We start from the raw sequence: 18010 nt of genomic DNA, 5'->3' as shown, positions 1-18010 counted from the left end.
GATGAAAAGAGTATGAAAGAAGGAAAGGCTGACAGGGGCATAGAGAACAATAAGTACATGTGTAACATAACAAAAGACAAAGTAGCTAGGGTAATGTGTTTAAAACAGTGTGATATGTGAAAAAACCTATTAAAAGTCGATAGCGGAGCAGAATGTGATGATTTAATATTTTTACCTTACAGCAGCACCACCAAATACGTTAAACATAAATGACTCTCATCGCAAGAGAAAGACTCTGATAGCCCCGGAAATCAACATTTCCCTGGACCAGAGTGAGGGGTCCGTTCTGTCGGATGACTTCCTTGACACTCCTGATGATCTTGACATTAACGTGGATGACATCGAGACCCCGGATGAGACAGATTCTCTTGAATTTCTGGGAAATGGAAACGAGCTCGAGTGGGAAGGTATGGCGACATTAAATATGTGTGCTGGATACAGCAGGGTGCAGAAGGTGAGAAGTTTGTGATGCTGGTTCACTGATCTGGCTATTAGCATGGGCAGGTTGGGAAAGTATGAAAATTTAAAACCAGCAAACGTAATGAGATGTAGATCATTAGTGGTTTATTTCATAAGACATACAGCCTTTTCTACGTTTCTTTGATTTATTATGTATATTTATATCATACTTTATGGAGATCACTGATTCCACAAGGATTTCTGGAATCACCAAAGAAGGTGAGAGTGTAGAACACCAAGACATTAGGTGTCCATCACAAACAAAGTTTCCCTTTCTCTTTAAAAAATACCACATTTATTTTGAGTTGTAGGGGTGAAAATGAAAAAGGTTCAGCCTCCATGTAACTTGTATCTTCATAACCTTTATTACGTAACGAGATCTCGAGCAACAAGTCTGTAAGATGGTAATTTTTCAACTACTCTGTCAAAAAAGAAAGACTTAAACCACAACTGGCTTGGCAGGCCACCTTTAAGGACTACCATGCATATGTTGGCCACTGAATTCTGAGCAGTCTACACCTTTTTCAGGAGGTACCTTTGAAGACCAACGTAGGGTTCAAATTGGCTACAAGTTCTGCTGTTCTAAGAAGGCAGTAGTCGTTCGGTACCCTGGCATTGTGAAACCTCAACTTTTCTCTACTATAAAAGAGAAGGAAAAACAACAGGCAGTTGCATTGACTGATTTAACTTGAAGCCTGAAATTTCCATAAGAAGAAACTTTTAAATTGACCCAGCCCCCTTTTGTCTATATAGACTAGCCAAATATATTGATATATCAATAATGTCCCTTTTAATTGAAGCCTTGGGAAACGTATATTTTGCATAACTGAGTAGCGTAGATTGTAGGTGAGAGCCTACGAATCACTCACTTTCCAAGTTGAGAAAAGGAGCAGGAAAGAAAGTATGGGAAAAGGAGGAAGCCCACAGGAGTCAGGAGTGGCATTGAGGCTGTGGTGCCTGAGCACGCCAGCTGCTAGGAAACAAGGGAGGGCAGGACGGATGATCAAAGTGCAGGCGTGGGTTAGCAAGTGTTAAATGAAGCTACAATCAGCTTAGGCTGTGTAAGTGAATAGGCCTGAACTTCTAGTGTAGCATTAGAATAATCAAGCTAAAAGAAAATATTGTAAAAAATCTTCATTCACCACCATGCATTTTCTATCTGCGAGTAAGTGATTTCAGCCTAACTAATGCCATTATTACGCCTTTATTCCTCAAACAAGTGCTAGATTTTAGCAAGTCTTGGTTTCGCTAGTACAAGTGCGAAGCTCTTCTCACAACCAACTTGAGAAGCACCATTTCTTCAATGGGCACGAGGCCTATACAATAGATATAGAAAACATACAAACTAATTTTAATTGGAAGAAATAAAAGTTAAATATTAATATAGCATTAGTCTTTGGCGCTACCATTTTCAGAGAAGGGAGGACTTTCAGGATTGTAACACTCTTTGAAAAGTGATAACCAGCACAGGTTTAACACCGCTTAACACTGCTTCTGTGGTGTATATGCTCACACAAAAGAAGTATATGGGCCCACTATTTTATTTTGTGGGAACATGTGATTTCTTTTTTAACATGGCTGAGCCATTGATTTCCACAGGAACAACACAACCAGTGATCTGAAGGCAAAATATGGACCAGGGAGCCCGGGGTTGCATACAGACTTTGTGGTTTTAATGGCAGTGGAGATACGTTGCAGGTGTCTGAAGCCATGGGACCCTCTGGTTGCAATGCAGAGATGGAACTGCCTGAACAGCGCTCCTGAATACTAACAACAGCCCCCCAAAACAAAGTTGTTAAGACTGCATTTTTGTGAGGTTGATAAGGCGGAAAAGGCATGGGTAACTTTTGGCAGAGATGCTGTGATTGGCAAAAATCTGGCAGAACCCTCACCATATTTTGTCTTAGCCCACTAATAGCCACAAGAAAGGCTAATTCAGAATTAGCTATGTGGAGGGTAAGTTTCAACAGGCTCACATTCGTTTCTTACATCACAGAGAACAAAGCTTAAAATCCCGAGTATTGGTTGGGATGCTATAGGTTGAAATGAGTGCTTGGGGGATCTCAACAACTCTCCAGGCCCTAAACATACAAACATTAACAATGCTGTTTACTTTTGGTTTTAACAGGGGAACCAGTTTTCTCAAGCATGCTGGGTGCACACACATACACACTCTAGCATACAAAATCTCACAAAAAAAGTACATGGGGCGACTATTTCATTTTGTGGGGAACAGGAGATTCCTTTTTTAACATGGCTGAGCCATTGATTTCCACAGGAACCACACAAGCAATGGTCTGAAGGCAAAATATGGACCAGGGAACCCGGGGTTGCCTACAGACATTGAGGTTCAGGTGGGTGGTAGGCAAGGAGATGCATAGAGTAAAGGAGACACAGACGCTAAGAACACCGTAAGAAAAGGGGATATAGAGAATGGACAAAGACAGGTAGGCAGAATGCACCATGGCTTACATAAGCAACAAAACATTTATTTCAAACTCATTCAAATCAAAACATATTTTTAAAAAAGACACCACTCTCTGTTCCACACAGTGATATTCCCTTTGCAAAAGTTAATTGGTCAATTCTCAGTTGCTGGTTGCTGTATTCGGTAAAGCCTTAGTCCACCTAGTATTAATGTGTGTTTAGAAAGATAAAATAATGAAATAATACTGCCAGAGTGCTCCACGTTATGCTGCATAATTTGCCTTTTCTTGCCACATAATGCCAGCTGCCGCAAATGCAGACCATAATTTGTATTAACAATGCTATAGTTTTCCCCTAGTGGCACAAAGGGGGTTATTCCAACTTTGGAGGAAGTGGTAATCCGTCCCAAAAGTGAAGGTAAAGTGACGGATATACCACCAGCCGTATTACGAGTCCATTATATCCTATGGAACTCGTAATACGGCTGGTGGTAAATCCGTCACATTTGGGACGGATTACCACCTCCTCCAAAGTTGGAATAACCCCCAAAGTGTCATGATGGCAAAATAGATAAAACTTTAGCGAAATTGTTGAACAGCTTCTTGATTCAAGGGTTGACGCGTATGCATTTTTAAAATTTCAAACTGTGTGCCCTACGAGGTGATTCTTCCAAGTAAACGTAAATTTACATCAATAGGAATCGAGAGTCTACTTCTTCCTTTCAAAAGCATAAGCCTGTCAGGGGGATGTTTCTTTGACCTCAGAAGAAGAGCTTATACGAAACTGGTTACTTTATTTCTTGAAAACCAGATGCAAACTGCTACCATGCCCATGCAGAGCCTAGAATGCTTCAGAATCTCCTGGCACAAGCTTACTTGTGAAATCGGAGACACCTCTTCAAGTTTTGTGAAATTAAGCTTTCTTCTACAAACAGGAATTTCAATGTTACCTCTCCATCTTTAATCTTCTTGAACACATTTTGTTAGAGGAACACCCCAGGAGCATAACATAGGCAGTTTCAGTACCGAAGCAGACTAGCCACGAAGAAAACCGAAAGGTGCTCAAGAAGCCACAGAAAGATCAGTGGTGAGGGTGCACAGACATCTTGATTCCCCACAGAAATTACTCATTGTTCAGAATTTTTGTACTCGATTTTGAAACATCTTAATTGATCTCTTTTGTATGTGTTATATTGTTTCTCGGGTAGGCTCACACATGCAAAGATCCAACTCTCGGAACCCCCAAGAGTTCCTGCCTTCTCTAGTACATACCTTGCATGATCCGCTTGCAAGATTTCCGACTCTTTAAATTCTGATTCTTGAAACACAGGATATTATCTTCAATGTTGCTCTGATTAACCTCATTCTGAAAACATTTTCACCAAAGAACCTTAGCTTTGTTGCACAGAAGCCACATTTTTATTCCAGCCTACTTGTGATCCTAAATGTTGCTGTGGTATTGCTGCTAAAGCAAATACTTGGTTGTTTTGAAGACATCACAAGAAAGATTTCAAAGTCAAGGCAGATGTGTTTGAACTGAACAATGCTGATCTACAAGTTTAGCTATTGCTAAGACCAAAGACTATTGATGAACATTTTTTTCAAGGCAGGCTTCCAAATTAAACTTGAAAAGTATTGCTTTGGAGACCAGCACTATAACGTGGAAATAGCAGGGCCCTCACCACTGAAGAAAAGTGAACAGCTGTAAGTAAAAGCTGATACCTTTATTGTGAAGGTCTGACCTTAGTTCACTTTCACTTTTCTGACTGCTAGTGGGTGCACACTCAATCAGATCTGAGCTGCTAAGTGAAGGGCATTTTGTAGAATGCTGAGGCACAGAACCACATAAATAAAGTCTGCCGCCTGATTTCTAAACAAAAGCCTCCTACAAGTAAAGTGTTCACAGAGGTTAAGGTGACTGTCACAATGCATAGAAAGACTAGACGACTTCTTGTGATTCACTGGCAGGTCTTACGATACCTGTCATGAAACCGCCCTTCTTCCAGATGTACGTACATTCAAGGTAATATTCTTCTGGGTCATGAACAGCTAGTGGCATGGACATGGCGACTAACCATCATGTTGTTCTATCATCAATTTAAAATGGAGTACTTGTACAAGTAGTGTTCTTTCCCCCATTGCAATTGGCCTGAGGAATGGTCATGATCACATATCCAATTCCACTTGCATAGAATGGCAATAATCTGTGGTATAATATTGAACCATACCTTTTTCAGTAGTTTGCTGATTTTTTCGAGGAACTATATTTTTTGACTATTTCGGAACCAGAGATAATGGTAAATTTGGTAAATTTGTCATTTTTTCTTCTGTTCCTCATTAGCCAATTTCAGAGTTTGGGGAATCCAGCATTAGTACATGTTTTTCCTTTTTCAGATGTTTTTTGTATGAGAGGACATGTCACCTTTTGTGAACGTCGGAGCGCTTTTGGTTTTTGGTCAAAGTATTAGTAGGTACCTCTGAATTAATTCTTGTGCTATTTCAGTAAGTATATAAAGATACACATTTGTATTTTCCATAGTGCTACTCGAAGGTATAATTTGTTAGGGAAATGGGAAGGAAAAGTAAACATACGGGAACGTACTAGAGAAGCATAGAACTTGCTGGTTGTTTGCTGAAAGTCGCTGGCAGTTTGATGCTGCAAGGTTCGTCTTATTTGATCACTGCTTATCAGATTTGTGTTGCAATAGTAGTAGATGCAAGACATCTCGCTATAAGAAAAGAGGGTGTTAAAGAGCACTTGAAAAGATTGGACAGGATAACTTTCCCATATTCAACAGAACACAAACATGCTGAGGTACAGCAGAAAAATATAACTCGAGTTGTCACAGGTTCAACATGAGTTCATGGTTTCAAACTCAACCCAGGTAAGTGCCCTGTGCTGCAATCCAAATTGGTCAATCTTTCTTTTTTTGCTTTTTGCTTGGGAATTCCACATAATCCAATGATCCTGATTCTCTGTGAGGTAGCCCCTCTTATTATCCAGCTCCCTTTATTATATATATTTTTCTGGAACTGAACGGTTCTTCACTTGTTCCTCTTGTATTATCTCATCTTGTGGTAAGTTACAGTGTCACTCCAGTGTTGTTTCATGCTAGAGACACAGCAGTACTTCTAAGGTCCTCACACCCCATGATACATGTAGCTCTATACTGACATACTGAAGTGGTATGTGCTGTAGGTCACAAGGGGGGAAATCACCATTAAAGTAGGATTTCCTTCAACATTGTTAGTAAAATGGTGAGCTTTCGTTTACATTTTTAAATAATAAACATAAGGGTTACAGATGTAACTTTCTTTCAGAGATTTGATTTTAGAGTAACAAGCCTTGCTTCCAGTTCCCAAATTTGGAACTCTGGTGCAGGGCCAAACATCCTAGTCCAGATTTCAAGTAAGAACACTATAGCTATAACACTTTTATCAGTGTCAGAAAGAGCCACCCTTATGCTTAGTATTTTATTGATAGCTCAATTTCATACTTCTCCCTGTTTCACTCCATTACCAGCTTCCTTCTGAATCCTACGGGACCAGTCTTCTCTGAGATGATTTAATAAAAGTCACAGGTAATGGTTGTTAATAGCCATAACAGCACATATGTTGGCAGAGAAGGGCCAAAGACCCTTTCCAAAATATATTCTGATGCAATGTAATTGTAATTTCTGGTTCTCCTTTCCTAAGAGAACAGGAAAATTTGTCCTAGCCTTGGTAGCACATAAAAATATGCTGGCTGGGCCTGAAATAGAGGACACATAGATCCAATGTGTATTTCATTCAGTTTCGTGGTTGTGATGCATGGAGTAGATGGCATTACCAGCGCTTAAGAAGAGCATTGCAACCAGACCCAGGATAGGAGATCTTTCATTAGCTTGCTTGCCCTATTTCTTGGTCCTTCTGATGGAGCTCTTTCTGCTAAACACAAAGCTGACAGACCACTCCTCACAGGTAGGACAGAGACAGAGCACGAGACTCCTAGACTGAAACTGTGCCACGCGTAATCTTGGATTTCAGAGGTCCTGGGATCTTCTAATGAAAAGCGTAACAATCATTGTTACTTTTGTGTACAGTGAATGCACATTAAACAAGAGGCAACAAAGTAATAACCAATAGATGGTTGTGTGGTGGGGTCTGAAAGCTTCATGTGTAGGGAATGCTTTGAACCAAAGCTTATGGTTGAGCACAAGTCACTAACCTGTGAGAGAAATGCTAATTTTAGCACTAGACAGCCCATATCGTGAGAAGGTGCGGCAAATAATGGTGGGAATCGCCACATAGGCTTTTGCAGACATACATTAGCCAACAAACCACAAATGGTGTCATTTAGAGAACAATAAGATGTTAGTAATATTACTTGTTGGTTGATTGCTTTTACTGAGGAACACTAGCAATGCTATGGACTTTTGCAAGTAGGAGACTGAAAAAGTGGAAATGTGTACATACCATATGGGAAAAGGAGTTGCAACCAATCCTAGCCTGCAGGTTCTTTCGAGCTCAACCACGACTATCACGTTTTGTCATTGCAGATGACACACCTGTGGCCACTGCCAAAAACATGCCTGGGGACAGTGCTGACCTGTTTGGAGATGGGGCGACAGGCGAGAGCAGCGCCACCAATGGACGCCTTTGGCGGACAGTGATTATCGGAGAACAGGAACACCGCATCGACCTCCAGATGATAAAGCCATACATGAAGGTGGTGACACATGGAGGTGAGGCACTGTTTTCATCTGAATCATTCTCTTATTAGAAGAGACCTGTGCAATTAGATCTTTCAAGTACTGTTGATTCAGAAAAACTCGAAATTTTTTAACTACTGCATATACATATGAAAATTTCTTCCTAAACACTACACACCAACAAAAGCAGTTCTATTTGTGGCGGCTCATTTTGTCCTGTGTACTAAAAATGTCAAGACATCACCCTCATTCTACTAACACTCCAGTGGCTTCCCATCAAAGCTAGAAGGATCTGCAAGATGGCCTATATCACCTATACAGACTTACTCTCCAGCACTCCTCTACCTGACCAGAGAGTTGAAAATGTCTGGAGGAAACAAATGATCTATAACTCAATTGTGTTTTAGCTGCGCGACCAGCGTTTGGAACTCCCTTCTTGCAGCTCTTTCCACTAGTACTTAAATTACTTCTTTTGGCAAATGCTTCCAAACTGGATCACACTAGCTGCCTCTGCAAACCCTGCCTTTGTACTGTGAACTTTTCTTAGATTACTGCTTCTGCTTTTCATTAATCACCTCAGGATCTTGCTTCCCGCCTCATCTTTTTCCGATTGTTTATCTCCTTTCTTCTCTCCATGATAGCTAGTTCAACCAGACTTATCGTCTTACTCAAACTTTTTATGTTTTTAACTACTTCACGTACAGACAAACCTATCCTGTTTGCTGCAATTCCTCCCCTCTAATTATGTCCTCATTCTCCTGTTTAAGCTACTTCAACATCCCTGTTCAATTCATCAGTACATATATTCCTGCTCGTATGCAATTGTTATCTATTTTGTTTCATCATATAACTGCTCCCGTACCTTCCTTCTCAGTTGTTTATTCTCCCTTTTGCATTGTTAACCTGCTTTTTCCTGTGCATTTCTGATCTATGGTCGTGGATTTTCCATTCTTGTTTAGCACCAGCTTTTATCAAAACAGCTATAACATCTGCAAAACCAGTGCAAATAATGTTGCACTAGTCCTCTTTGTTTCCACTTTGTCTCAACTAAACACAAAAACACACTGGATGTGAGGAATTAATGTGTGTGACTAATGGCTGTACACAAGTGCCCACTAATAGTAGTGGGTTCAAAAGCACCTGGTGGTGCCAGAGGGCTGTTATTGGTGTAACTGCAACGATCCTAGTGACCCGACTGTCACTGTGTCTAATGTGTGGCAGAGTGTGGTCAACTTGACGGCTGAAGTGGGCCTCACCATAGCAGGCTATGTCCACAGTTCAGTTTCCACTTCTGACTTCAGCAAGGTGATCTGGAGCCAGCCTTGGGCCTGAGTAAACTAGCTCTTAATAACTGCTTAAAACTAGTACTCGCAACATCCACTACAGTCTCAATGACTGCTAAGGCCTACAATGTCCCCTCCACAGTGTACCTTTACTTCTGCATCTTCTTGGACCCCTTTCTGATCTCTCAGTCTGTGACCGACCTGCTCACATTGACGCACTTTTTTCTATAGGAACTGCATACTCCTTTTTCAAATTTTAGACTATTCAGGAGCACATATGCTGGACCTTTAAGAGCTCTCAGTCCCTCCTCTTAGATAGAAGTGCTGGGGTATTCTCCAGTACTTCAACTTGTTCCTCCTCTTCATCTTCCGTAGTATCGGACGCCACTTGACAGGGAGAAGGGCCTAAAGGTAATGGTGGAGCCTGCTGAGGTGGTGGTAATGGCTATAATAATGGTGGAGGTGGAGACGGTAGAGGTTAAGCAAGCTCTAACTGCTCCAGTACTGTGCTGCATAAAGCCTGCATCATCTGGTGAAGCTCTGATGAACTTCACTGGAACCTGGAGCATAGGTAGCTTCTGGTAGTGGCGCTTACCTAATAACAGCCGTAACCTTGGTCATAATCTATAATGCCCAAATTGCACTGGTGATCCTAATCCTGAAAATGGGTGGCCAGAACCCGTGTCCTCCATCCACCATGCGATGCTGTGATGGTTTTGGTCTTTTTGATCAGGATACTCATCTTTCTCTAAGTACTTTACACTGGGCCGACTTTACAAGGAGCCCGTTCATCAGCTATCTAATCTTCTAGGGCTCAGCCAACCACTGTGTCAAGAAACTTAGTGGAGTCTCTGGCAGTACCCTCCCGGAGGACTATGCTGTCTCCGCAATATACTAGGCACCTCTATTTTCTGAAATCACAGTGATGTGACCTCTGGCTACTCTACGCCACCCAGTACCAAGTTGGTGAAATAGGAGCTGCAGACCTCGTCAACGTAGGGGCATTGCCGAGGTCGGTAGAGACAGAGACAGCCTTATGTGCAACTGACAAGGGTCAGGACTCGAACACAGTGTTCTTTGATAAGGGTCAGGTGAGGTGGTAGTCACAGACACAACTGAGCTCTAGAACAGTACTGACTGCTTTTCTGTCACTGTGGAGTTTTAACTGAGGAGGGTATCACCAATGAGGTCTTCACTACTGATGCCAACACAGGCTTCACTAGTCAGCAGTCTGGTCGTCAATAACATTTTCAGTGGGATTTTGCCACCATGTGAATGATTCAAGCACATGAATCCATGAAAGGCCCAATGCTGGAGGACATTCACGATCAACATTGTCAGAGACACATGTCTGCATATTGTGCACTGTCTGTACACCTCTTTTGCACTCACCACAAAATAGAAACAAAAAGAATACTGGATTTACCTCTTATACTGACACTCCATATTTTCCAACCTTTCCCAAACAAGAGTTTAAACTGTTTTTCTGTAAAGTGGAAGCAAATACTTAATAGGGGATCATGGTTTCCACTCATAATGATCACCCTCTAACAACCTACATGTCGCAAGAGGAACTGGAATTGTTATATTGAAAATGTGTGCAGGCTCAATATTGGCACAGTGACGTACAGTGCTTGCTCTTAACCATCTGTTGAACTGGAGGTAAAACTGTCATTTATTTACGAGAATCAAAGTTTGCAGTTCTGGGGAAGAATCATTTTCAAACACTTCTGCAGAAAAAAAGCCATACAAAGTGTTTTACTACAACTGTAAATGCATTTTTGCAAAATAAGTGCTGTTTTCAATTCATTTCTTCCACAGTAACATTTAGTCCCTACAAGAACTTTTATGGCCTTTGTTTTCCACAGACATTGGTTTTGCAGAATTTTTGTCATAGTAAAATGCTTATAGGAACTGTGTAAATTTCATGAATTTTATCTGGTTCTCCACCTTTTATGACTCTTAAGTCGCAGAAATGTGCATTTCCCTACTTTGCACATTTCCTTCTCCATTATTTCCGAGAGTAATAGAGGCGTCTCCTACTGCAAAAAGCTTGCAACTGTTCCTCCTGTCCGTCTACCTTGTTCATGGTGATTACTCTTCTGCCTTTCCACTCTCTCACTTTCTCTTCCTTCTCCTGTTTTCCCTCAACTCATTGCTTCCCTCTCCTCTGCTCCTTTCTTCCCCTTGCTCCACCCTCCTCCACTCTCCAGGATATTACGGCGAGGGTCTGAACGCCATCATTGTCTTTGCTGCCTGCTGCCTTCCGGACAGCAACTGTGCGGACTATCACTACATCATGGAGAACCTCTTCCTGTAAGTGAGCTCGCCAAGACAAGCTTTTCAATGTGTGCATTTGGGAATCTGAATTCCTGGGGAGTGTGTGAAGAAAGGAAATTAAGGGCCAGATATATTAAAGGGTTTTACCCATTTTGTGTCTATGGGAAAATGTGTTCATACATATGGCCCTAAATTCTTAAGGGCACACAGGAGGATAGAAATTCAAGGATTAGAATGTTGTATGACCTTAATGTGATTAATGTAAGCAGGCCAGGTGTGAAGCAAGGAGTGTGGGCTCAGATCAGAAGTAAAGAAAATAACCTACTTACAGGCCCTCATATCATTCGGATGTCCTCATCTTGAGTTTTTTGTCCCATTCTCAGGGCCACATCCTCAGGTGCAAACAGTCAAGAGAGAAGCACTGAGTATGGTGCATGGTGTAATCCCTTGAGGAGTGTTTTACTAATTTATATTTCACTCCAGTGTAGAAAATGGGAGGAGGGCGTCAAGGAAGATCAGTAAGGGAAAACGCAGATTACAAGGGTCACAGTTGTTATAGTGGAAGGTCAATGCTTCAACAGCTAGTAAAGAGATTGTATGTGTGAGAGCAATGTAAGAAAGCCTACTCTGAATAGCTCTAACAAAGGACTGTGTTCCAAAAACTGGAAAGAGCTGGAAAGGGTGTGGGGTGGACACAATAATGGCCGTGTACAAACAAGTATTAATAATGAGACTAAGTAGAAAACCAAACTAAATGGTCCTGGTCCCCGTTCTGCCCTTTGAATTGGTTGACAACGAGCATTGTTTGGCCCTCCATTTGAGGAGGATAATAAGATCCACAAGAATAAAGTGGATCTTGTTTGTGTATGCGGAGTATTCCAGGCTTGGTTTAGTCAAGAATGGGATTTTTTGTACTACGTCGAGCATTCATAGTTCTAGTTCAGGGTCCAGTGGTTCTTTTGCTTTCAGAGCCGCTGACCTATTCTCCCGAATCACCGTGGCCCAGTGCACCCCTGCAGATGACCACAGAAACATGTAATAAAGTATATAAAAGCGAAAGAATTTTTTTGGGGAGTTAATTGCACGTTTCTGAGGAAGTAACGCAGCTCGAACAAACACAAAAGTGTGCATTGTCTACAGTAACCACACAAGTTAACAGTGTATTGCCAAAAGCTGGTCATATTTTATACTCAGTAAATGTTCACGCTCCTTAGTGTTGCAGGATTTCTAGTAATTTGATATATATCTGTGACACAGGCTTCTGGATTGTGAAAAAGCACATGCATTATACAAACTGCAGAATCGTCACCTTTTTTCCCACTAAAGTTTCATCGTTGTCCAGAATAACATGTTTATGTAATGTAGCCTTCACACCTCCCGTTTTGTCGAAGAATTGCAGATAAAAGGCACTACTATCACCCAGATTAATGCTACTGATTGTGCATGCCTCAGAAATAACAACAGTGCTTGTCGGATTCAAACGCCATTATTGTAAGTGCGATTTGATGATGATGTGGAGATTACAGTAGCTGAAAACGGTAAAACAACTTCCAGGTCATTATGGACACAGTTTTCAGTCCTGGGCTTTTGTGTGACAATTTATTGGATTTTTTAGTGTTGTACTCTTAGTTTATTCCCATTTAACTAAGTAAACTAATACACATCCATGCAGTGATTGAAAAGTTCGGTACAAGAGACACTGGGGGTTATTACAACTTTGGAGGAGGTGTTAATCCGTCCCAAAAGTGACGGTAAAGTGACGGATATACCACCAGCCGTATTACAAGTCCATTATATCCTATGGAACTCGTAATACGGTTGGTGGTATATCGGTCACATTTGGGACGGATTAACACCTCCTCCAAAGTTGTAATAACCCCCATAGTCTGTAATGACCTAGAGCGGGGCGGTCACCCTAGGCGAGTGTTCACTGAGTGAACCATCTGGGCGGCACACACTAGTCTAAGTCCATATATAACTCCATGAGCTGGGTACATCCAACAGGTTTAACACTTTAACAGTAATCTGCTGGATTTAATACACGGCGGCCACATCTGTGACAACACACTAACATGCGGCTGAAACAGTTGTCCACAGATTTCTCTTGAAACTTCCGTAAAGGCCTGTACACATAATTAAGAAATACACATTTACCTTCTCGTGCAGAGGCGCCTATTTTTCATCAGGTATATATTACTATGATAACAAATAATCTTATTTCATTAGATTGTAGAGATTTGCATTTTCGAAGCGTGGTCAAGGTGGCTGGAAGTGTTGGGAGAGGGTGAACGTTGTCTGGATGTCACAGATCCTCAGTCTCAGGGTCTCCTACCCTGTATTTCCCTTAATCTCAGTGCCTAAGGCTTGTGCTCTCCTTTTCCATCAGGTATGTGATCAGCAGCCTGGAATTACTGGTGGCTGAAGACTACATGATAGTGTATCTCAATGGCGCTACACCTCGCAGGAGGATGCCGGGGCTGGGCTGGCTAAAGAAATGCTACCAGATGATTGACAGGCGGTGAGTAATGCTGTGAAGGCGGATGGGGGGCTTGGCGAAGGTGTCATGGCCTGCAGGCAGGAGTCAGGTGCCAACTTATTCAGTTTAATAAAACATATCTATTCCTTTCAACGTTTGTCTCATCCCTCCTCTCAGATTCAACCCAAAAGTTTCTGATTACTCTGAACTCCCAAACATCCTTTCCAAACTTCTTCCTCCTTTTTAGACAATTCACCCAACTAACGTGCACATGCCCACTACTCCCAATAACAATGTACACCTTCCCTTTTGTAATCCACCCCATCATTCAATCTCTACTCTAAACTATTACACACACCAGAACTGCCGAGCACAAACATCCCACAACAAATCCACAACGAAAAAAAGAAAGCATATATTACTTAGGTACTATCTACGTAATTTTCACTCTTCTCTTGGGTTCTGGTGTACCATACTACTCGGCGCAAAGCGCTTCGACGCCTCGTCAGGGGTAGCAAGCTCTATAAATACAATTTTACAATTACAATCGTAGTCACAGTTATCACCCTCTACAATTAATAGAATTCATCAATCGCTTCAGGTGTGTGACAGTACCTTAGTTGTCCAGCAGAGGGTGATGTATGCCTTGCACTCTATAGTGTGACTAATGTCACACATGGTATGTTTTTTAACAGTAGAAACTTCAACAGTGAGACTTTCTGAACAAGGACGGTTTGTAGCGTGGATTTGGCGTTAAATATATATATATATATATTTTTAATGAATCGCAAACATGGAGTGCGATATTGGCGTGATGGTTACCACAGGTAACAAGCAGTTTATTTAAAAATCTTGCTAGACAAAAAAAAGCTGCACACTTAACACCTGCCTCCCCGAAATACCTAGTGAACAAAACTATCATGTTAGGTAGTTCCCAAAAACTCAGAAGAAAGGTAATAACCTTAATTAGGCAGTTTTCCAAGAAGCACAGCAGCTCTTCCCAAACCTTACACTGGGTGGGGAGTCAAGTGGCACTGTGATCTTCCCATGCAGATCTTCAATCATACATGCGCATGCAACATTTAAGAAGAGGAAAGTGGGAGATTTCAAAAATATAATCGGGAGAATGTATTTCCCCCAATGATTTATACTGCAATAGAGGCAATTTCAGGCAGGAGACAGCCAAAATTAAGCCACTTGTGGCTTTAAAAAAATAGAGTTGCCTGTCTAGATCGGGTCTACTGGCATGCATGCTTCAGCAGTGACTGCACTAGACAACCTTCCCAAACCACCCGGTACCCACTGTTTAATTTGCGCATGTGGTTGTCGGTGAGGGCCACCAGCACTTACTTTTTGGGGCCTGCACTTATTTTTCCGCATGAGATACTGACCGTGAGCAAGAGAAGAAAAAACACACAGATGGGAAAGAAGGGGGAAGACAAAGACAAAAAAATATGACACAAAGGGAGAAAGCAGGGACCGGCAAGAGCAAGATAATGGAGCATCCGTGTCTGGTAGTGGATTAAAGAGGCTGGAGGTGAATTCAAGACTATGCAACCTTGGTACTGGTTATTTGCACCCGCTGTGGGCGCCTGAGAAGAGCTTTAGCACTGGCACTGCCAATGCCAGGCACCAGCGTTTCTACCCGCTGCTCCAGGGGGCCACTGGCCACCAGTGATGTAGTAAATAGGACAAACAGTCCCTTTTGCAGAAAGCCAGGGATTAACGGTATTACATTCTGTAATTCCTTTTGCGCAAGTGTCCCACTCAAGCCTTAATATATCTACTGAACAGCGTAGGTAATGGAAAATAATATTTGCTCATAGCTCTTTACTTTGCTTCAAGGCACCTCCTTCGCTCCCCCCCCCTTCCTCAGCGCCTGGAGACCCTCACAGGTGATTAGTGCGTATTACAAATTCCTGATTGATTGAATAGACCTACGGTTTTGATCAGTAAACTGAGACAGTGCTTTACTACAAGGACTATGTGGTCTTTCTACACTGTGCCCAAACCTTTAGCTATACTTGCAGAGCAGCCGTGCATCCCCTAGCCTTATCGTGACCATAGTCATTAATAACTGGCATTTGTTCAGGAAAGGTAAATCCTCAATAGTCTTTTAATGTTGTAAGGCAGTAACGATGTTACTGTGCTCTACATATGGTAAGAAAACTGAACAGAATTTTGTCTCCTTTAGTTCTCCTAGAGTTGGTTTCTATGCTATTCTATTTGTCTCTTTATTGGCAGCTATCAATTGGATAATGCTGATCCTTTAGGGGAAATATATGGCAGTCCAATAATTTAATATCTTTACCATTTTATACATTAGTCGTTTTCGTATTTGTCTGTATTCAAGCTGGAACATCAAACCTTTTCCATCCATTGTTTCTGCAGGTTGAGGAAGAACCTCAAGTCGTTGATCATTGTGCATCCATCCTGGTTCATCCGGACAGTGCTTGCGATCTCCAGGCCGTTCATAAGGTCAGCAGTATGCACCATTGCATTCATGACACTGCAGCCTCTGTTCACTTTTGCTTTGTTGTCGAGAAAGGCATGTTGAGTTCAATGTATATTCAAATATACTGCTACAAAAGAAAACATCAAACATGAAAAAAAAACAATGAATCACATATAAGGGACATTTTTTTGATGTTTTATTTGATGTTTTACTTTCAATTATGTTTAAAAAAAAAACAGGAACGGATGTTGAAAGCGCCATTGCCATCGCAAACCCTGTGATTTGCAAACTTACTGGTTTTGCACCCTGCAAAAGGGTTTTCCTTATTGTACAAAAGTTATTTTACAAGTAGAAAAATTAATTAAGAGGTGTCTTAAAGGGTTGTGTTCTTCCTATTTCCAAATTGGAGAGGAGTATATCAATGGCTTGTTACAGCAGCTAAAGTAGCACACCATTAATGAGTACCTTCCTCTGACCTGGGGTGACTAACTGTTTCAGACAGAGAAAGGTGTGCCCCAATTTCCCTTTGTGAATAGTATTGGCAGCCTAGGAGGTGGGGGGTAGAACTGTGGTCATATGGGCGTCTGCTTGCCCTCCGTATCGTTTCCCAAAATGGGAATTCTGTTTTTTAGCAGTACCAATTCTTTCAAGGAACACGGGCTGCTTTTGAAAAAATAGATTTAGAAAAAGTTTACAATTTGCAAAAGCAAGCACAGTGATACTGGTTTGTTGTTTGCTCAGGCCACCAGCCCTCCACTGGAAGCCAATCTGTAGAAATCTACAGCTCTGCCAGTACAGTTTTGTAAAAACTCAGCAATTTGCTTGAGCCTTCTAGCCTTGTAATGCTTTACTTTATCCGTTGAAAGATCAAAGAAACGCTTATGTAAGGCATTCTGAGCATCTTTAAAATGTATATATTTTTAATCTGAAAAAAGTTTACAACAAAAAACAATCCAGTGGGATGCAACATTACAGGTCCTTTTAAATATGTACGTATTATAACTCCTAGGATCAAATCATAAATGGCTCATTGAAAACATGAATTTCCAAAGCAAAATATGAAGGACAGAAAACAATAAGTCAGGAAAAGTTATTTACTGCATGGTAGGTACTCAAAGTAAAAATGCTACTTAAAAGTTCCAGAAGTTGTACCTGTTCCGTCATGCACAATGGGGCACGTGGGGCAGTATGTTTTTGTGTGTTAGTTTGAGGACTGTGCTTTGAAGATCTCTGAAAGACCTATAATGCTTGTCTCCCGTGGCGTAGGTGGTATAGTTATGAATACTGAGAGAATACCTGTGACAGGGAGCTAAAGCTTTCCATCACCTTGTGATCCTCGCTGATCCTTATAAAGAAACTAGAGAAGCATACCTAACCACATCAAAAGAAGACCAGAAACAGAAAGCCCTTTCTGGATGTAGGTAAAGCGGGGATGCATGCCCCACTATGGTGACTACTCTGGAGTGGGACTCAATGCAGTGATTCTTGTCAAATTTATGAACCAAGGTTCAAATGGTGGGTCTGCAAATATTCACAAGATGGGCCTGTACAAGGCAATCCTTCTGGCTAAGGTCTTTTCGAGGATAGCAGCCCCATAATTAACAAATATCTGTTTGGCTCTAATATGTATTTGGTCTTGTCTAAATAGTAAACCTTTTTGATAACTATTGTGTCGCTTGATGTTTCTGCTACCGAGGATGTATTTATGAAGAAAGTAGAATGGAATGCTACCAGTAACTGAAATTAGAAATTACATTTGGTGGAAAGTGTGAGCAAGCCTGAGAAAAAAATGTTATGATAGAAAACGGTTTGACATTCCATAATCCATAATACAAAGAGCCTGAAACCATCTGGTTGAGGACAGGCCAATAAAATGGCAAATTTAAAACTGATATTTTAGGGATTCACTCAGTGTGTAGGATGGAACACTGGTGCCATTA

General features: G+C 41.4%; 1 protein-coding gene across 2 annotated transcripts in view; it reads left to right on the top strand.

The window, feature by feature from the left end:
- Positions 1–18010, top strand: part of ATCAY (ATCAY kinesin light chain interacting caytaxin) — a 146439-nt gene that overhangs the window by 62058 nt on the left and 66371 nt on the right. Inside the window, exons 4-8 of one of the 2 annotated variants that reach the window (XM_069216270.1) lie at positions 183–407; positions 7424–7609; positions 11073–11175; positions 13526–13657; positions 16007–16093. In XM_069216270.1, the coding sequence (XP_069072371.1) occupies positions 183–407; positions 7424–7609; positions 11073–11175; positions 13526–13657; positions 16007–16093 (733 nt within the window). The remainder of the gene's footprint in view (positions 1–182; positions 408–7423; positions 7610–11072; positions 11176–13525; positions 13658–16006; positions 16094–18010) is intronic. The other variant, XM_069216271.1, reaches the window with a different exon arrangement.

The sequence above is a fragment of the Pleurodeles waltl genome, chromosome 12 (genome assembly GCF_031143425.1).
Source record: "Pleurodeles waltl isolate 20211129_DDA chromosome 12, aPleWal1.hap1.20221129, whole genome shotgun sequence".
NCBI lineage: Eukaryota > Metazoa > Chordata > Amphibia > Caudata > Salamandridae > Pleurodeles > Pleurodeles waltl.
This window is presented reverse-complemented; position numbering and strand designations above follow the sequence as displayed.